At 37.3% G+C, this 22,597-nt stretch overlaps 1 protein-coding gene across 6 annotated transcripts in view; it reads right to left on the bottom strand.

The window, feature by feature from the left end:
• EPS8 (epidermal growth factor receptor pathway substrate 8) overlaps positions 1 to 22,597 on the bottom strand; it is a 167,416-nt gene that overhangs the window by 95,398 nt on the left and 49,421 nt on the right. The window contains exon 1 of one of the 6 annotated variants that reach the window (XM_031650312.1): positions 20,382 to 20,797. The exons of 2 other annotated variants lie outside the window; for them this stretch is intronic. In XM_031650312.1, the coding sequence (XP_031506172.1) occupies positions 20,382 to 20,393 (12 nt within the window). In that variant the 5' untranslated portion in view covers positions 20,394 to 20,797. Of the gene's footprint in view, positions 1 to 194; positions 1,726 to 12,458; positions 12,659 to 20,381; positions 20,798 to 22,597 lie in introns of those variants that run through there. 3 more of the 6 variants (XM_009180290.4, XM_009180291.4, XM_003906064.5) reach the window with 3 other exon arrangements.

The raw sequence follows: 22,597 nt of genomic DNA on the forward strand, positions 1-22,597 counted from the left end.
AGACTGGGTTACCACGAATTTCACCGAGTTCAGAATCCACTTGGAATACCAAATGGGAAGTTAAAAAGCAATCAAAGGGCTTACTTGGACTAAAAGTATGGCTACGCGTTTCAACGTCTACAAATACCCTTTACAATAATTATGCCTTTGAGAGCCCTCCTTAGCAAAGAAAATATTAACAAACTCAAACTCACCTACCCACACAGTCCAGGAAATACTCCTCTAAGCAATCGTCCAGGCAATACTGAGAGGCCATTCCGCTCAGTTTACTTATGTGCCAAGTGACCTTTGGCACAGCGTCAGAAAGGGTGGGACTCTAAGCGTCAGTTTCGGCATTGTACTGTACAGAACACAATTTCTGATTTGGGTTCTCTAGGGCGTTAACTAAGATTTCCTCCTCTTGTTAAGTAAGTAAACGTAGCTACTACTACACTTCCAACTCTTGCCTAAGATGAATTTTTTTTTTAAGTTTTAAGTGGTGCAAATAATACTGGCTAGCATTGACTGAAAGCTTACTGTGTGGTCTAAATTAACGCTATATAGATAGACACCATTACTACTCCCATTTTAGAGAGGTTAATAAGTAACTTACAGGAATTCCAGATACAGAAATACGGTCAACTGAGCTCATGAAGACTTCCCACTACAGACACTAAGAAAAGAAGCAAATAAGTGTAACAAAATTAAATACATAGCTTTACTTGCAATAAAGATAATTCCCTGATGCCAAACCAAAGCCAGAACCGATGGCCCAAATGGTAAGCACAAAAGCATACACTGTCAGCTGTGGCCAACACTGGAGCTATGGGGATAATCACTGGAGTCTCTTTAGCACTTAAGTGTAGATTGAAATTGGTAACAAGATGCCCCTTGAAGGAGAAAGAATGGAAGAAAGTGCCCCCTCAAGAGAGAAAGAGCACTCTGCTGGATTTCCAGCCCCATTAAACCTTCACAACTCTAAAGCAGTCCTGATACTTATGCAGGGACAGAAGGGGAGGCTCTGGGCACACATGAGGTATAATGTTGGTACTGAGATTCTTCCAGAAAACCAGGGCTGTCTTCAAAGGTCTAACCTCATAGTTAAAAAGTGGTAGTGGGGTCAGGGGAGGAGAAATTCACTCATAGTCATATTAAGACTTCAAGGAGCTTGTCTCTGAGAATCTGGGTGAAGAGGACAGGAGAAATGTTATAAATGCTGTAAGAAATTAAAATCCGAAACCTATGGCACAACAGTTTTGAAATTTGAATCTTATTTGTATGAGAATCTCCTTGGTAAAAAAATGAAGAATCTCCAATCTAAGGAATTAGGTCCTGGGCCAGTGAAATCTCTAAAGTATCTAGAAGAAACAAACACAAAACTATTTTAAAGTGAAGATAGATAAACAAGGCCCCATGGAATTTCTTTGGGTAGAAAAACCAAACCAAAACAAAGCCAAACAAAAAACAACCCCACTGAAGATGAGCTTATAAATTTAGAGATTACAAAATATGTGAGAAAATGATTTACTGTGATTATTAACAAATATGCCAAACAGAAAATTGAGTGCTCAACTAATTTTTAACATGAAGACACCAAAAAAGCATATTTAAATTATTAAAGAAATGGAGAAAGAAAAAAGAGCCTATAAAGGACATAAAACTAAAATATCTGTATGTTTTATAAAACCAAATTATATTTGCATACAGATATGCACAGGCTGGGTACGGTGGCTCACACCTGTAATCTCAGCTCTTTAAGAGGCCAAGGTGGGAGGATCCCTTAAGTCCAGGAAGTCAACAGCAGCCTGGGCAACATACCAAGACCCCATCTCCACAAAAAACTCAGCTACCAGCCAAGCGTGGTGGTGCACACCAGCAGTCCTAGCTGCTCACGAGACTGAGGCAGGAGGACTGCTTGAGCCCAGGAGTGAGCTATCATCATGCCACTGTATTCCAGCCTGTGTGACTGAGCAGGACCCATCTCTTGAACCCGTTTCTTATTTGGAATAAAAAAGTGCTGCTTGTTGCCAGTGCAGTATTCTTGGCGCAAACGGGAAATGAGTTACAAAAAAAAAAAGAAGTACATTCTCTGTATACTGCACTCAGAGTTTTCATCAGGTTTCCATAACTTTAAAAGGGAAAAGCATCACTATAAATAGAATTTTAAAAATGTATTTAGAAAACCAATAGTCAATGTCAGAAGTCAATTGTCTGGCAGAACCTATTCTACATCCACTTTTGTCCTCTACCATCTCTCAAGCTCCTGACCACTGTATGTTGCAACTCCTTATTCCTGAAAATTCTGACCCATCCCCTGGGCCATTCCTTCCCATCTCCAGCATCTCTGCAAAAAAGGATTGAATGGAAACTGTGACATGCCACCCACATCTCCTTTCAGGACTGAAGGACTGATTCCCCAACTGCTGCGGTGCTGCCTGCAGACAACCTTCAACTGTCAGCTCTTTCAGGATGGCCTCACCTCACCCAGTATCACACTCCCTTCCCAGGGAAGCCCCCAACCAAAGATTGGTTGACATGTGGAAGACAAAGCCTTGGTCCCCTTTCTCCAACTGGGGACAACGGTGAGGAGACATCTCACCGTACCCAGTCTGTGCCATTAGAGCACCACCCCACAGGGTCAGATCTCATTTGAGACTACACGGCAGCCCAACATCCCCCTTGGCCCAACAGTGTTTCCTTCCTTCCCTTCATCCACAGCGGCTGACCCAAGAGCACTTTCTTTTTTTTCTTTTCTTTTTTTTTGTGGGGGATGGCGTTTCACTCTGCCGCCCAGGCTGGAGCACAGTGGCACAATCTTGGTTCACTGCAGCCTCCGCCTCCTGGGTTCAAGTGATTCTCCTGTCTCAGCCTCTCGAATAGCTGGGACTACAGGTGTGTGCCACTATGCCTGGCTAATTTTTTGTGTTTTTAATAGAGATGGGGTTTCACCATGTTGACCAGGCTGGTCTCGAACTCCTGACCTCAGGTGATCTGCTGGCCTCAGCTTCCCAAAGCGCTGTGATTACATGTGTGAGCCACCACGCCTGGCCCCCAAGAACACTTTCTAATAAACTTTCCGGAACACTAATTTCCATCTCATAATCTGCTTTCTGGGGAACCCAAACTGCAACAGAAGGACATTAGGGAAACAAACGAACATGGCAGGACACTGCAATTGAAAGGAGTAAGAAGAGGATAATAATATTAAGTCTTGAAACCAATGGAGAGAACAGCAGAAAGTACTAATATAATTTCACTGGTGAGAAAATCAGTATTAAAAGTAGCAGGAAGAAAACCCTCCAAAATGAATGTAATCAAAATAAACACTATAACCATAAAATTCCAACCCAACATTTCAAGGTATCACTAAACTTGAGACCTGAAAGAAATCTGAGAGTGTCAATTCCAATCTCTGTCATTTTTAAGATACTGTCTCTTAAAAATGGTCCATAGGTCTGCTAAATGTCAAAAAATGTTGCTGCTTGGAAATAGACAGTTTCCTAATAATAAGTTAACAGGTACAGTTAATACCCTGCTGTTAAACAAAATTCTGATATACCTTTGGCTCCTGAATTATCTATCAGTAAAGATGTTAATGAAGTCTTACGAAAGGCTAATCCGGCACAGGCTGATATATGGCAAATCATTGTCCAAATATTAATTTTAAAAATGGCATGGACTGTAAACCACCCATAGTCATTCATATACATACACAGGATATCAATGATGTGGGGCAATCTAAGCAAAGCTTATGAGGTATTTGCTGATTCCTTCAGTTTTCTACTATAGGGCAGTTTACCAGAAATAGTCACATGAAATATTATATATTTGGAATGTGACAGATTTGGTTACTGTACTTTTTTCCAAAGCTCTTTAAGGAAGCTGGAAATTGCACACACACACACATCTTTACTGGTAACCTTGCCCTATATTCCCATACTTTGTAACTACAAATATAGAGGCAGACAAAATAGGCTGTAACATAATCTGTCAGCTAAGATCATCAGATCCAAAATGATGTGAGGTCACTTACATAAGCTGTTAGGACAACCAAGCAGAATCGATCAACAATGTCACAATCCATTCATCTTGGAAGTATAAGCAAAATTTCACTTTCAGTTCCTGTATTGTTCAACCCCAATTCCTCATCGGTCCTTCATTCCTTCTTCTCATAAGATCCACTTTCTGCTTTCTCTTCTCTAAACCAATCCTTCTTCTCCTAACGTTAATACCTTTTTCAGTGGGAGTAAGAAATCCAAAAGAAGTTTCTAAAGAAACACTCTAAACTACATATTGTCAAATTTCAATTACATACATGCTAAGCTAGTTAAATTCATATGGATAGAATGACTAACCAAATGCTTTAACAACTTACCTGGAGAGGGACAGGAGATGCAATATGACTCATCTTTGGGAGAATCATATCTAACTACAATTATAGTCATGCAAAAGGACAAACGTGCATGGCATGTAAATGACAGGAATTTGTTAAAATATTCAATGAGTCAGTATGGGTTGAAGCTATTGTTTGGCTATAGAGCTAGGATTAAAGGTAGAAAAAATGAAAAAAGGGGGCCAGGCACAGTGGCTCACGCCTGTAATCATGGCACTTTGGGAGGCTGAGGCGAGTGGATCACCTGAGGTCAGGAGTTCAAGGGGCAACATGGTGAAACCCCGTCTCTACTAAAAATACAAAAATCAGCTGGGCACGGTGGTACGTGCCTATAATCCCAGCTACTTGGGAGGTGAAGGCAGCAGAATCGCTTAAGCCCAGGAGGCAGAAGTTGCAGTGAGCAGAGATCGCACCATTGTACTTCAGCCTGGGTGACAGCATGAGACTCCGTCTCAAAAAAAAAGAAAAAACAAAGAAAAAAACAAAAATGAAATGGACATTTCTTGGCGTGAATAAATATAAATAGCAGGACCAATAGTATACGTTCTTTCCATAAGTTATTTAGAAGAGTGAGACCATAAATTAAGTGTACAGATGGCATTAGTAGTCTAAGTTAGGAAAATATTGATTTGAGAAAGATGAACTGCAAAATTATGTAACAGGGAATATAAATGAACAAAATGGTAGTTTTGCCTTAAATTGGCAATGTTTAGGAATGCATTAAGGGAAACACCACACACATTAATTTGATTATGGATTTTAAACGTCATTTTCAACCTAGAAATCACTGTATAGCTCCAATAAGACACGATCTTATTTGACAATTTCAGTTAAAAAGCCACGAAGACACAAAAAAATTGGGGGAAAAAGTTATTTCTCATTTCCATTCATGTCCTATAACTAAAGATTAGTTGTAAAGTGTCAAGACCTCAGTACAAGGAAACCAAAAGCTTGTGTTTGTGCACCAAGTCTGTCACTTAATAGCTCTATAACCTTTGGTGAGTAACTTAACCTCTCTCAGCCTCCACTTCCTCACCTGTAAAATGAGACCAGTGAGACCAATTTGTACAGTCTCATTCAGATCCAATACCCCGGAACATTTTCCTAACTCAAATTTAAAAGGAGAAAACCTATTTAATTAGATTTTGGCTAGAAGACAGTAACTAGCAGTTTTACACTTCTCAACATAAAATTTGAAAAAAGAAATAACCAAATAGTCACAAAACCTATTGACGAATAAGGAAAAATTATGAGTCACTATGAGGACATCTGCAAATTCACCTTACAAATTGTTAAGTAACAATATTTACAGAGCCTCCCATTTCTGTTGAAACTTTCCCATTTAAATACAGAATCTGCTAAAACACAATAGGTACAAAGAATTGAAGCAGGGAAAATGAAAGCTTTTGGCATGTAGTATCAATATTTCCCATAATTATTAAGATTTTACTTAGACTTTCCTCGTTTCACCTGGCTCAAATGGAACCCCCATCCTCTGTAATTAGCTTGCTGAGTGCCTATCAAGAGTCTCATATTCTCCCAAATGAGCTAGCTGGACATGTTGGTGAACGCATATCAAAAGAATTGTCTAGAAGGTCCTTGTAAAATAGCATTTTTAAACTTACAATGTTGTCCTCAAAGCCTGTCCTTTCCACAAAAAGTTAAACTCTGAAAAACAAAATGACAGAACTACTTCAGCTTATTAAAAACATGAGCGCTTCTGGGTTCTTAAGTGCCATTTAGAAAGGAAAAAAAAAAATGCATTTCTTATAGAAGTATCAATCCTTTCCGGAGTAGTTTTACCTTAACTTTGAAATCCTGTAGGGAAATTATCACATTAGCTAGGTAGCGAGACTTAACCTCTCCTACCTGTAATCATGTGCTATATAGCAATGGGAAGGAAGCGAGGAAGGAAGGAAGAGAAAGAGGCAAATCAGTAAATACAAAGAAGGAACTGTGAATGCTGATAAGGTGTCCTCTTATCAAAAAATCTGGGGAGATGCCCAAGTTTAATTCCAAAGGATGTACCTATTGAAACACTGCAAAACATCATCATATATATGTACATATACACATATATAAACATACATACACATACATACATACTTACATATAATTACTGAGCAAGCAGCCTTGACAAGTCAGGAAGCTTTACAATACACAGAATAAAAATGCCTGTTTTCTGAGTAGTAGTTTAGAAAAAGCTGTGCAAATAGTTGTTAAAATGATATAGTTTATGTCATCCTTCCTTTAAAAGTAAAACCTGCAATTAAATTTGCACATCAAATGATCCTTGAAGCTTGTATGTTACCAGTAAATAGGAGTGACAGAAGAGGCTTGAAAGCAAACAAGCCGTGTCAGTGACACATAACAGAAATGCAGTCATATAAAGAGAAGATATTACAGCAACACATGATCTGAAGCAGAATGCCACCATGATACACCTATATTAAATTGCTAGAGGATATATCAGTATTTAAAATGGTTTAATTTATTTGAATATCATTGGACTAGAGTTGGCCCAGGTGGCAGAATTTAGTTAGGGCCTTTGGCTGAAAATTGTCAAGGTTTACCCTGGCTGAGCAAAACATGAAGGATCCCTTTCAAGTTTATTTTCAACTGATAAAATGCTTATTCTCCTAACCCGTTCTTAACCTTTATTTAGATTATAGTTTAAGACCTCTTAATTACAATTCTAAAAATGGTATCTAATCCCCTTCTATTTTTGACATGGGGCTATGAAAAACAGATTAAACCAACAATGTCAAGAGGTGGCATGTTATGGCCAAAAAGCCATGGATTTGAAATCTAAACCTTAATTATTTTCCTGGCTATACAATTTAGTGTTATGTGACAAACAAATCATCAGTATTGGCAGTAGAACACAGTTGTAAAGAATTCAGGTTCATGTACAAAACAGGCTCATATCCCAACTTCATACTTTAAGGCCATACAACTTTGACCACATTACTAAATCTGTTTGCTTATCTATAAAATGAAAATAAAGAGTATCTTCTTCACATATTATTTTCAAATAATATACGAAAAGAGTATAGCATAGTACCTGATTAACTATAAGTAATTAATGGTAGATTTAAAAAATCACATCTGAGTTTTCTCTTCTAAATAATTCAAATATTTCCCCCTTGCTAGATAACACTTGGGATCAGATGAGGTAAGATAAATTGTAACTTCTTTTTTTAAGAGATAAAGTCTTCCTATGTTGCCTAGGCTAGACTTGAACCCCTGGGCTAAAGCAATCCTTCTGCCTCAGCCTCCTGAGTAGCTGGGATTACAGACGTGCCATTATGCCCAACTAGAACTCTTCTTTACTCCAGGATGACTAAGAACATAATGGTCACACTACTGATATAACCAAAGCATACTGCAAAAGAGGTTCATTGACAGTCACATTCTGCTAAGTGTTACAAATAATCATACACTTAGTGCTCATAAAATTGGGTGTTCCTTAAATCTGGTCATGTTATTTACTTAGAACTCTTCAGTGTTGTCTGAATGCCGTTATAGCAAAATCAAAACCTCTTAGTGTCACCTAAAAGCCCTTTTAGGATCTGTCCCCTGCCTCACTTTTCAGCTTTGTCTCTTTCCATTGTCTCCTTACTCACTTTGGCCCAGCCCTGGACTCCCTGGGCATGTTGCTCCCTCTGCCTGAAACTCAAGTTTTCCACTCCTTAGCAATTCTCATCCTTTAAGCCTGTTTATCTACCACTTGCTCAGAGAAGCACGCCCAGATATTTAAAGTGCTGTATGAGATTATCTATCCCCAGACCTAACCCACCCTCTTGCATTAATCTCTGTGTGAGGACATTTTTTATTTTCTCCTGACCACTTACTACAGTAGGTGATGTTGCATGTCATTTATTTTTGCCCTATCTGTCCCATTAGAATATATACTTTTTGAGGGCAAGGGCCAGCCTTTGTTTACCACTGTATCCCCAGCACTTAGTACAATAGTTGGCACATAATAGGTAAAGGCAATCAAAAATATGTCCACATATACTCAAAGTGAAAAGAAAGCAAGAAAATACTATAACACAAATACCACAACAGAGTGACTCAAACTTTTCCCATTCACTGTCTGTAGGAAACCCCCCCACCCATGTCTGTAATATACAGTCATATGCCATTCCCCACTCACAAAAATAAACCTAACACACACCAAATAGTTTTTTAATTGACAAATAAAACCAAATAGATTTTTTTAACTCCAGTAGCTCATCTCCAAACTGTTTTCCTAGATGTAATGAGGGAAAGAAAGCAATGCTGGAAAAACTACGTAATACTCAGCTAAAAGAACGAGGTTTGTGGAGCTCAACAAAAAAAAGTGACTGTCTGGAAGCAGCCAGTTCTGTGAACCAATAGACAGAAAATTTCATCTCCAAACCCTCAAGCAGCTCTCCAGTTAGAAGGCACACTGCTCTACATCTCAGCCCATCAGTTTGGGAGGAAATCCTTTGGAATAGTACATTTTATCCTCCATTTCTTGTGAAAGACAGCAATCTTGTTTGCCTTTGTCTTGTGCATCAGGTTAAAAGGATTTTCCAGAAAACTTAAAAGTAATAAAAGCACACTTTACTACAACAAATAGAAAGAAGAAGTGCCTGCAGGATTTCTAGTGTTTCATCCAGCACCAAATATCAGACTTTTTTATTTTTTATTATATTTTACAAATATTATTTCTGATCATAAAAGTAAATCCATGGCAGAAAGTTAAAACATTCAAAAATAGTTTAAGAATAAAAATCATGAGTCATCCTACTAGCCAGAGATAAATGCTTTCACATTTTATATATTTTTCTAGTGTTTTTTTTAATGCATACATACTTTTTTTTCCAAAGGGGGCTACTGTCTGTATGGTTTTATAACCTTTTAACTCAAAGTATCCTGAGAAGTCACAACAAAAAGACCATCGCATTATGATTTCTCATTGAAGCCTTCTACATCAGGGGTGTCCAATCTTTTGGTTTCCTTGGGCTACAATAGAAGAAGAATTGTCTTGAGCCACACAGAAAATACACTAACGATAGCTGATGAGCTACCAAAAAAACAAAACAAAACAAAACAAAACAAAAAAGCAAGAAAAAATCATAACATTTTAAGGAAGTTTATAAATTTGTGTTGGGCCGTGCTCAAAGCTGTCCTGGGCCTCGGGTTGGACAAGCTTGTTCTACAGCCTATTTAAAACAGTTACCCCCCACCAAAAAAAATTATGTAAATAATCTTTCCTTGAGCAGTTACATTGCTAATATTTATCATAAAAATCTGCAACTAAAAAATAAAAGACAATCTAAAACTGCCATCCTTGAACATAAATCTTTATGCCTATTCCAGCATGTTGTCTTAATGTAAAATTCTAAAGAAGATGCTATGTAAAAGGATATGCCCATCTCTACATTATTAATACACTGTCCAAATTTCCCTCCAGAGATGTTACGCCAACTTAGTGCATTCAGACTGCTATAGCAAAAATGCCCCATGCTGGGTAATTTGTTAAAAAAACCCAGAAATTTATTTCTCATAGCAACAAAGGCTGAAAAGTGCAAAATCAAAGCGCCAGCAGATTCAGTGTCTGGTGAGGACTTGCTCTCTGCTTCAAAGATGGCACCTTTGTGTCTTCACATGGCAGAAGGGGCAAACAGTTCCTTCTCATCTCTTTTACAAAGGCACAAATCTCATTCATGAGGGCTCTCTATGACTTAATCACCTTCCAAAAGGCCCCATCTCTTAATACTATCACATTGAAGATTAGGTTTCAAATATGAATTATGGAGGGATACACTCAGACTACAGCACCCAGCCACCAGTAGAATTTTTTTTCTGTTATCTTACACTCTCACCAAAACACTGGATATCACTTGTTTAAAAAAAAAAAAAAAAAAACATTTTTCAAGGCTGGGCACAGTGGCTCATGTCTATAATCCCAGAATTTTGGGAGGCTGAGGGGGATGCATCGCTTGAACCCAGGAGTTCGAGACCAGCCTGGGCAATATGGTGAAATTCCATCTCTACAAAAAATACAAAAACTTAGCTGAGCATGGTGACACATACCTGTAGCTTCAGCTACCTGGAAGGCTGCTGTGGGAGAATCACTTGAGCCTGGGAGGTAAAGGTTGCAGTGAGTCGTGATTGTGCCACTGCACTCCAGCCTGAGCAACTGAGTGAGACCTTGTCTCAAAAAAAAAAAAAAAAAAAAAAAAAACTTTTTCAATCTGATAGAGGAAAAAATTACTATTTCTTTGCTTAGTAATGATGTTACCCTTTCTTTAAAACCATTTCTCTTAAAGTTTTCAATGTTTTCTTGCTGATTTTTCATCTTTTTCCTTTTAGATCAATAGGAATCATTTGTTAGTCATCAGCGTGGGTTTTTCATTGTATATGTATAAGGTATAAATATGCATAATATTTTTCCTCAAGACCAAAATATACACACATCTTGGATTTATGTTTTCAATGTCAAGTTCTACGTTAAAAAAATTAATGTAGACCTATTCTATATCTACACTTCAAAAAAGGTTATAGATTATGTCTTTCTGTATTATTGATAACATCCTTAAGTTAAAAACCACATCTGTTTATCTTTTTATAAATCTCATGAAGTGGTAATCCTTTCTGTATACCTCCATAGATTATTCCAATTATACTTAATCCAAAACCAAAAGTTTTTGATCAACTTTCAAGTAAAGTCATTTTATACTTTACTTGACAGTACAAGAAGATGAAATTTACCCATTAACCTCATGCTACCTCTCAAATCCCAGAAGATCACCTTAATTTTTACTGCAAATACAGAATTAAGTTTCAAGATAACGAACAGGTTAACTATACTTGTACAAAAGCACCATTACATCATTTATATAGAGACATCTGTCATTATTCTTTATCTTTTATTGACTTTGAATATTCTAGTATACATTGACTTAACAGAAAAATTCTGTGGCTTCTTAATATGAAATCAAAACATCACCTTTGGGGTCAGTGAATCCTAAGATTTATGAACTTTCAGAATTTTCATCTCAGGCTCCCAGGATAAACTGTGTACTTTATGTATAACGTATGTGTCAAATGTCACCAAAAAGTCTGCTTTCAAAGACTTCAACATTAGGTAAACATGAGACTTAGATCCAGAAAGAAAAAGTAGCTTTTCTGAATATGAACAAAGTTTATCAAAGTTTTCTGTGTTGTCAAATCATAGAAATTAATTCAAATCAGCTCTAATTGTATTTCAAATTTTGGCTGTTATGGTATAATAAGTACATATTAAATAGTCACTTTGTGTGAGTCTTATGTATTGATATTTTAGAAAGACATATGATATACATAAGTGTATCTCCCACAAAAATTATCTTAGCATTGCTCTATTTTGTAAGGGAGACTGTTTACAGACATCTCAATATCTGCAAGTATGGATATCACTTTACTTTTAAAATTTTTCAATCTCTGATATGGTTTGGCTATGTCCCCACCCAAATCTCATCTTGAACTGTAGCTCCCACAATTCCCACGTGTCATGGGAGGAACTTGGTGGGAAATAACTGAATCATGGGATAGTTTCCTCCAGAATGTTTTCATGGTAGTGAATAAATCTCAAGAGATCTGAAAGTTTTATAAGGGGTTTTCCCTTTCACTTGGCTCCCATTCTCTCTTGCCTGCCACCATGTAAGACATGCCTTTTACCCTCTGCCATGATTGTGAGGCCTCCCCAGCCGCATGGAACTATGAGTCCATTTAACCTCTTTTTCTTTATAAATTACCCAGTCTTAGGTATGTCTTTATCAGCAGTGTGAAAACAGACAAATACAATCTCCAAACTTCTTTTCTCCTAAAACTTAAAATAGCATACAATGCATGAAAATAATGAGTCTTCAGTTCACTTTGTCATTTTGAATTATTTCACAATGAAAAAAATTCAACATCCACAAATCACTCACTCCTAGGTATCTTGTTAGGAAAAAAAAAAATGGACTTTCTTATTCAAGGTAAATGTCCTTCTGCATTCCAATAGGATACCACAAGTCCACAGGTCTGTGTCAATAAACCAGAATAAGCCAGCAAATCTGACACTTACCTGCTAGATAACTGAAGCAATTTCTACTCGTTTATGGGGACTGTCTGGAATCTTAGCAGCAATGTGCTTTATCTCATACCACTAACTGTGTATCACCTGAAATCACTCTCAGAGATCTCAGGAAAAGCCAGGTAGCTGATGCAGTGGCTCACACCTGTAATCCCAGCTACTTGGGAGGCTGAGGCAGGAGGATCACTTGAGCAGGAGGACTGAACAGGAATTCAAATCCAGCCTGGGCAATATAGTGATATCCTGTCTCAAAAAAAAAGAAAGAAAAAAAAAAACAAGAAAAATCTGTGCGGGTGTGCACACACATTTTGCAATTTACACAGCACTTCATTTACACTATCCTGCTTAATTCTCATACCTTTGTTACCTTATGAAAAATTCTAAAATAGGGTAACACAATGGGTCTTCATTATATGGTGATTCACTCACCACCACAGTATCAACCTTGAACATCAGACCTGCAAAGATCTCATTATTTCTTTTTTTTTTTTTTTTTTTTGAGACGGAGTCTCGCTCTGTCACCCAGGCTGGAGTGCAGTGGCCGGATCTCAGCTCACTGCAAGCTCCTCCTCTCGGGTTCACGCCATTCTCCTGCCTCAGCCTCCCGAGTAGCTGGGACTACAGGCAACCGCCACTTCGCCCGGCTAGTTTTTTGTATTTTTTAGTAGAGACGGGGTTTCACCGTGTTAGCCAGGATGGTCTCGATCTCCTGACCTCGTGATCCGCCCGTCTCGGCCTCCCAAAGTGCTGGGATTACAGGCTTGAGCCACCGCGCCCGGCCAGATCTCATTATTTCATTAAAAGAATCCTGATTCATCATCATCAAATAACAGAAATGAAAAAAAAGATGGAAAAATATGAATTTTAAAAATTTACAAGCTCTGTCAACATATAAGTTTTATTATATATTTATCAGATGTGTCTTAAGCATTTGTTGAAATTTGTCTCACATCAGTAGGCTGATTGATTGGTTCAAAAATGAGATGCCGAATTTGGCCTTTAGGTTTATCTGTATTACATACGAAAGTATAGATACACATATTAAAAGCATACACATACCACATGCAACACATATTAAAAGCATACACATACCACATGCATACACTGAACAGCATAAACACTGAACAAAACATAAATCTAATTAAAAAATCATACTTAAATATAAGATCAGAAGACTTTAATATGATGGCTAGTTATTAGTCACTCATGAAAACTGAATAGACAGAAAAATTTAAGGAAGCAAATTGCCACTCCTCCTCCAGTAAGGCTTTGTGGGGAGCTGATATCTGAAGATTATTTCACAAGAGAAATTAAAGAGCTGACAAAGGAAGAAGGATTGGGTGCCTTTTTTTCAGATGAAGGACATGTTGAGGAACAAAGATTACAAGCAGGAAAGCAGCAAGAAACAAGAGGGATAATTACACTGTCAAGAGTGACAGAGTGATGGGATTTATGGAAGGGGCTGGAAATCTCAGACTCGTCTGTGGGATATAAAATTCAGTCTCTGTGGTTGGCAAGGAAGAAAATCTTAAAAACAAATCCCTGAAGAGGATAGCACTGGCTCAGCAGAGTTCAAATATCTGCCAAAGTCCAAGTAGAAGGACTAGAACAAAAGCTCTGTAGTGATACATGCCAGGTAGTTATAAAAAATGGTCAAGAGAGGGGGTCAGATTTTGTGAAAAAGCCTGATGTCTGCGTGGTGACAGCAAAAAATGAAGATACACACTTATATACATACACATGGAATGCTTTCTTGCCAGAGATATTAGTGATAGAGCGAGCATTCTTTAAAATAGTGAGACGGCAAAAAGGCAAATTTTGAAGTGATAATCTGTAGCTTTATTATTCTTAACTTGGTCTGAGCTGGTAATTAGCTAATCTGTTCCTGCTTTGCCTCCTGAAAGAATGAATAAAGATTTCCTGAGTGTCTAGTATGGAGTGTGTACTATATTAGGGATAAATGAAATCATACAGTCATCCTAGAAGCAGAAATGATTACTCCAGTTTCATTAGTGATGTAGAAGAGAAAGAGAGGAAAATTTAATTCAGGCTAATTATGTAGAAAGCTATTTTCATTACTGAAAGTTATGAGTTAGAAAAGACACAGCATAACCAGAACTGTACTAATTTAAACCTTGTTGCATATGACAACTTAGATTTAAATTGTTAAACAGTTAAGAATGACTACGATTCAGTGAGCAGTATTTTTTCAGGGTCTGAAATTCACTAGCTCTCTGAAACCATCATTCCACTCAGGAAATTTTATGAATTTGTTTAGTTAAATCTAAGTTAAGTACAGGTGACTATGGTTTTACTGTTTAAATTTTTTACAAAGCCTGGGCACCTGGGGTTCTGATTATTTCCCTAGTGGATTTAATATCTACCTTTATATGTAGGACTTTACACAACTGGGTTTGCTTTAGAAGCAATGATCCCAAGTAGATTAACTCTCACTATATCCCCAAGTAGATTGACCATTTGGCATATAGTATATATCTCTAAATCAACAACTCATTTTATTACCCCAAACTGTTTTACTTGTGTCCATCACTCCTCATACTTGTGTTTTATTTTAAACATAATTGAAACACTTTAATATTTCCTTTAATGTTGGAAGATACTAATAAATTTAACTTAAGACAACTGACCCATTGCTACAACTTTTGTAAATACAGTAAGGCAAAGTATTTAAAATTCTGACTCATTAAAATAAAGAATAAGGCTGGGCGCAGTGGCTCACGCCTGTAATCTCAGCCCTTTGGGGGGCCGAGGTGGGTGGATCACGAGGTCAGGAGTTCGAGACCAGCCTGACCAACATGGTGAAACCCCGTCTCTACTAAAAATACAAAAATTAGCCAGGCATGGTGGTGCATGCCTGTAATCCCAGCTACTCTGGAGGCCGAGGCAGGAGAATCTCTTGAACCCGGGAAGCAGAGGTTGCAGAGAGCCAAGATCATGCCACTGCACTCCAGCTTGGGTGACAGAGCAAGACTCCATCCTCCCCCGCAAAAAGGAATAAATAGGTCTAGTTTCCAAGATGCTTTTATCAAGATGGTTATCCCATAATGCTTTAATAAATGATGAAAAACTTGTAACTGCAGCACAGAATAATTCCCTACCAGGTCTGATTGCAATGGAAAGATTTAAAGCCCTATGAAATGAGTAAGCCCCTGCTACTTAGCACTGAAAGGGAATAATCAACAGATTAAAAGCATTGATGTAGCTAATTCTACTAAATCATTAGTTTTGCATTCTCCCTACTAGCTTTTTAGTGATGGAACTTTAACTCTTACCGAAAGTGTAGTCAACTGGTATTATAGAAAGAAAACACAAGTGACCTAATCCAGAAGAATCATGCCAACCATAAAACTCAGCAGACTATTCATCACCATGGCAATAACTCTCAAAGCAGACACGGAAGCCAATTCATAGATTCCATTTTCAAACCAGGGGGTTTCTTGGGGGTGTATGTGTGTGTATATGATTTATCCAGTGTCCTGTGCCAAGCTAATAACAATACAAGATGAAGCTTAAAGAAATTATAGCAGTGGCCCTTTTAATAAGACGGGGTCCTGACTCATGGAAAGGTAATCTGTTCCTCACTACAAAGAACCTTAGAGAATGTTACACAAACACAGCAACAAAAATCAGGAACGCTCTCCTGGGTGCAGAGTCATTAATTGAATTTGAAGAGTCAGGCATTACTCCTAATACCACCATATTTATGTGAGGATAGCATGTATCTTTTACATGAAAATACAAATCCTGAAATAATAGATTTTACTATTTACATTTCAGTGAAATATTTATGCTTTGTGACTTACTTGAACACAAAATAACACTCCATTCCTGAGACTTTCAATAAGTTTAAACTGAAAATGTTGGTTGCAGAGATGCTATTTCTAGAAATATTTAAAGCACAATATATGTTAATATCAAACTTTGGTAGCAAAATATTCAAGCCAATAAAAATGGGCTAAAGGACACTATGAAAACGGAAAGACAAGCCACAGACTAGCAGAAAATATTTGTAAATTCATCTTTTTAAAAAACATTTCTTGTAAGGCACTGTGCTGGCAGCAAATTCCCATTTCTTTTGTCTGAGAAAGTCTTCACTCCTCCTTCACTTTTGAAGGATAATTTTACTGGATACTGAATTCTAAGTGATTTTTGTTTCTGTTTTCCAATAGTTTAAATATTTCATTCTACTCTCTTCTTGCTTACATGGTTTTTCAAGAGATGTCTGACGTAATTCTTACCCTTAATCCCCTAAAGGTAAGGTGAAGTTACCCCTCAACCTTTCAAAAATCTTCCCTTTGTTTTTGAATTTCTGCAATTTAAGTAAGACATGCCTGTCTGTAGATTTTTTGGTGTTTATCCTGAGCTTGGTGTCTGGCATTAATTTTGAGCTTCCAAGATTTGTAGTTTGATGTCTGTCGTTAATTTTGGAAAATTCTCAGTCATTATTATTTCAAATATTTCTTTTGATCCTTTCTCTCTTTCTCCTCCTCATGGTATTCCCATTCTGCATACGTTACACCTTTTGTAATTGTCTCATAGTTCTTAAATATTCTGTTTCAGTTTTTTCATTTTTCTTATGCCTTCAGTTAGGAAAGTTTCTATTGCCCTACCTCCAAGCTCACCGATTCTTTCATTAGTCCTCTCCAATCTACTGATGGCATCAAAGGACTCAAAGGCATTCTGCATTTCTGTTAGTTTTGAATTTCTTTAGTTGTGTCCCACAAATTTTGATATATTCTGTTTTCATTTTCATTTAGTCAATGTATTTTTTATCTCCCTTGAAACTTCCTCTTTATCCTATGGATTATTTAGAAGCGTGTTGCGTATCTTCTCATTGTTGGAGATTTACTCATCTTTCTGTTATTGATTGCTAGTTTGTCTCCACTGTGTTCAAAGAATGCATGTATGATTTCAATCTGTCTAAATATGTTGAGGTACTTTTCATAAGCAGGAATATGGTTTATTTTGATATGTACAGTGCCTTCATTAATGTTTACATAGGTATGATTAACTCTCAAGGTCTGTACCTCCCCACAACCTCTTGAATAGTATTTCCAGATTAATCCTGTTTAAATACATTTTGATTTAACTATTGACAATACACTTCTAGGGATCAAGAACCTAAAATGGGTCCATACTGGCTATCACAACACTGTAAATTCACCTGTGTAGCTTCTGAAGTCCATCATCACCTGGAACCCTCTCCATTATATTAACTCCCATCTCTACAACTTTGGGGCCACCTCAACTTTTCCTTAGTTTTGATAACCATATTGATAATTACAGTTATTTGATAAAACTTTTGTAGTACACACACACACACACACACACACACACACACAGTCATTTACCCATTCAGCTAACTTATGAAATAAGTATGATAATCATGATTTTACAACAGAGGAAATAAAAGCTCAGAGCTTGGTACTTGCCCAAGACCACCTAAGTGGCAGAGCCAGGTTTTAAATTCAGATCTTGATTACTCTAAAACTTCTGCTGTCCATCACTGGAAGAAGAATAAAAGCATGACTTTTCCTTTAGCACTTGATTCCATCCGGTTTAATTTAACCAATATTTGGGAGTATAAACTGTAAGCATGGAGCTAGGTACTTGAAGACAATCTGAAAAATAAAGATTCCACAAGATACACTAGAACTAGACTGTAATTGTCTGCAGGCAGCTTAAAAACTATGGGACTTTAAGATAGATAATTCTAGTTTGTGAATAAAATTATAAACTCTTTGAGGGCAGGGGCCTTTTCTTTACCCTGGCATACGACTATTCAATCTTCTCTATATTTGCTTCCTGTTTTCCTTTTAAGGTAATTATGAACCTATTGGGACCACTATACATTGTTATCAGTATTGACTAGTTTCTGACCGCTGCTCACCAATACTTCCTTTCTTTTTGGTTCCTTAAGAAAGTCTCCCATAATAACTATGTCCTCAAATTATAACATACCCCTTCTTTTCCTTCACTCCCCTCAGAAAATAACTGCATCTCCCACACAACTAAGAAAAGAGATACAAATAGCATGCCCTCCTTTACATGTAAATAAGAACATCTACAGTAGCACACGAGGTCTATTAGATGTTAAATACTGCTTTAAAAATAGATTCACAAATGACATTTAAAATATTCCATTTACTTATTTCAGAAATGCATCTTGTGCAAAAAGTTCAGTCAAAAATATATATCATAGTACCTTAAATGCATGTCTTTATGTGACATAGAAATTCATCTTTTTTAGATAGAATAATTAAAATGTCATGGGCAACTGCTATCCAGGTTTTTAGCTAGCTTAACCAAATCCTCTAAACAGAATTCCTGTAGCCTTTGAAATGTTTATTCTTTTTTCAAAGTATTTGGAAGACAAATTCGGAATATAAAACTTTGATAAGACTTCCACCATTAAAAATGTTTAATTGACTTTTTTTTTTTTTTTTTTTTTGAGACAGAGTCTCACTGTTGCCCAGGTTGAAGTGCAATGCCATGATCTCGGCTCACTGCAACCTCAGCTTCCCGGGTTCGAGCTACTCTCCTGCCTCAGCTTCCCGAGTAGCTGGGATTACAGGCGCCTGCCACCATGCCCAGCTAATTTTTGTACTTTCAGTAGAGATGAGGTTTCACCATGTTGGCCAGGCTGGTCTCAAAATCCCAACCTCACCCACCTTGGCCTCCCAAAGTGCTAGAAATACAGGCATGAGCCACCGCGCCTGGCCTTAATTGACTTTTAATTGGCTTTTTTACATCATGTGACTGACTTCATGTTAAAGATTCTAAGAGGTAAAGTATTTTCTGAATAGAGAAGATTTTTTTCTAGTATTCTTGCATAAACAGATTTCATTTCGTCTTCATGTAAGGGTCAATAATTTCAATCATCCCCCAAACTGGCAGCAAGAAGCTATTCAATGTGCTGCTAGCTAACCCCTACAGCTTATGCAGTCATATTCTGAATGAAAAACAGAAGATAAAGTGTGTGTGTGCCTGTGTGTGTGTGTGTGTGTGTGTGTAGGCAAAAGGAAGCTGGAGGGTTAATCACTGTATGTATCTCTTCCTTAAAATCTGATTTCAGGATGGAATTTTTTCATTTTATCCATAAAAAGGAAACAAACTGAAAAGGTAGATTTTTTTTCTTTCAAATTGGCTACTACTTAAATAACTGCCTACTCCTGAGAGTAGATAAGTCTAAAGTTAAATTATGCATTTCATAAAACTCTAACCCTATTCCCAGAAACACAGCTCATCAGTGACCAATTAACCCATTTTCATAAGCCTATAGTAATCTCAGCCAGAAATGTTGGCACATCTCTAGGGCTGGCTGGATAGTCTCATCTTAACGAAGATGAATGGTGTATCAAAGAAACGATGACTACACACAATTTGTCAAGGTGATCTACTGTATCGAGACCTTCATCAACAACGCATTCCATTTTGAGCCCCTTAGTACAAAACTCCCTTTAGGTTTTCCCACATAATCATGGTGATAATGACAACAACAATGAGGAGAAGATACCCGTAATAACAATAATTACATTATTCTGTGAACTTCTTTGTGCTCCTCAATGTACTAGGCATTTTATATATACTATCTCATTTAAGCCTAACAATCCCAACACTACACCCTCTTTACAACTATAAAATTTAAGGCTCAGAGAGCATGCATGCCCAGAACTAAACAGTGAAGACTACGAAACCCGGTCTTTTTGCTACATCCTACACTCACTATCTACATAAAAAAGCAACTGGTAAATGTTCCTTAAAACTATTTTTCTTTAAATAGTCAATTATTTTTTGGAGAAGTCAAATAAATGACTTACTATTTGCTAAGAAACATTTCTTAAAGATAAAAAAGAATATGATTTGCAATAAAGAGAACACAAAAGTACTTGCCAGATTACTCATAGTTTGGAGGTTACAGTGGCCACAGGAGAATGAAACTCTTGGGCTAGCTCTGAAGATTAAGGGACATGATGTTAATCATTGTTAAGGCCTTGAATACAGTCACCTCAATCATTATGCAAGGAACAGAATAAGTAAGCTATGAGAGGAAAATATAACATTTTCTTCTAGACAAAGAAACAGAAATAGCAGCTGCAACATTAGACAAAAATGACCACCTAGGTAGTCATGACCACCACACTAGAATCAAACAATACCTAAATAATGGAGTACATGGAGATGATTTTACTAGCAGCTGACCAGCATTCCTCTCCCAAAACAGATACTGGAAAGAAATATAGTATATTCATCCATTTTCACACTGCTATAAAGATACACACAAGATTGGGTAATTTATAAAGGAAAGAGGTTTAAGTAACTCACAGTTCCACAGGCTTAACAGGAAGCATGGCTAGGAGGCCTCAGGAAACTTAGAATCTCGGTGGAAGGTGAAGGGAAAGCAAGCCCGTCCAACAGGCAAGAGGGGAGAGTGTGTGAAGGAGGAACTGTTCAACACGATAAAACCATTCTCATGATCCAATCACCTCCCACTAGGTCCCTCCCCCAACACAGAGGGATTCTGGGGATTACAATTTGAGATGAGATTTGGGTGGGGACACAAAGCCAAACCATTATCCTATAGTAATTACGTTCATTCAATAGTATCCTGGCACCTTTAAAAAACCTAGGTATATCTTTTGTGAGATGAAGAAAGAATAAAAGGACATGCGAAAAAACCTCAGCCCAGAGATAAGAGGACCACATGTTCTTGGTGGATGGAAGAGTAACAACAACAGAAATAAAGGCAGGTAAAAAGAAAACCAAACAAATGGAAAAACTCATGGAGATAGAAGAAATATCCATTCCATTTTACTAAGCATCATACCACATATATCAAGGCATCCAGATGAATGATTAAAATTCTAGAGAAGGGACTAGGGTTTTCTCCACAGCAAGAAATGTAAAAACATTGAAAATAATATAAGCTGGTTTTTAATGGAAAATTCATTTTTATTTTTATTTTATTGAAAAGGGGTCTCACTCTGTCGCCCAGGCTGGAGTACACTGATGCAATCTCAGCTCACTGCAGCCTTGACCTCCCAGCCTCAAGTGATCCTCCCACCTCAGCATCCCGAGTAGGTGAGACCCACAGCTAACTTTTGTATTTTTTGTAGAGACAGGGTTTCTCCATGTTGCCCAAGCTGGTCTCAAACCCCTGAGCTCAAGTAATCCTCCCACCTCAGCCTCCCAAAGTGCTGGGATTACAAGAGTGAGTCACCACGCCTGGCCAGAAAATTCATTTTTAATTGCCTATAGATTAATAATTCCTTCAAAAATTTCCAAGTGATGTGTAATTCTAAAAATGCCAATGCTTTCAAGACCATATAATCAGTTTAGTTTTGTTTTCTTTCCTCCTCAGCTGCTTCCTCCTCTTCCTTTTCTTCTATTTGTTTGCCAGTTTATTCAGAAACAACATATAAGATGGCCCTGTCTTACTACTGTTCCAGGGGCACTAGGCTACAATAACATTCAAAAGTTTCATGCTTAAAAAGATTCTCTGCATGTAACTGTTAATTCCCATTTAACTCACTGTGACAGTTCACAATATTACTACTTTTACCTTACATTTTTCATAATAAAATACTTTCATATCCATGATCTCAATTGATTCTTATAACATGTAAGCTGGAAGGTAAGCAGGGCCAACTGTCACACCATTCCCATTTTAAAAATAAGCAAACTGACACAAAGACGTCAAGGAACTAGGGTCACAACACTGAAGGGCATCTGCAGCACAGCCCAGGTGTTGACAGGGAGCTCCGAACACCTAGCCTGGGACCCTCATCACGACTTCACACTAACAGCATTTCATGGATAATTGCAGTATTTCTGAGTACATGCAAATGACAAAGTTTCCAAAGAAACAGCAGACTGATTCAAATATACTAATTTTTCTACAAATGAACTTACCTCAGAAATGAAAATAAGCTCCAATTCTTACATTTCTACTTCAGTCCAATGAAGGCTAAATTAAAGGGGTTCTGCATGCAACAAAATGATAAAAGTAAAATATTCATTTTGAAGCACAATATGTAACCCATAGTTGCTTTTGCTTAATAAATATATTTCATTCTCTCCTATACTTTTTTGTTCCCTCTTTTTTATCA

The sequence above is a fragment of the Papio anubis genome, chromosome 9 (genome assembly GCF_008728515.1).
Source record: "Papio anubis isolate 15944 chromosome 9, Panubis1.0, whole genome shotgun sequence".
Taxonomy (NCBI): Eukaryota; Metazoa; Chordata; class Mammalia; order Primates; family Cercopithecidae; genus Papio; species Papio anubis.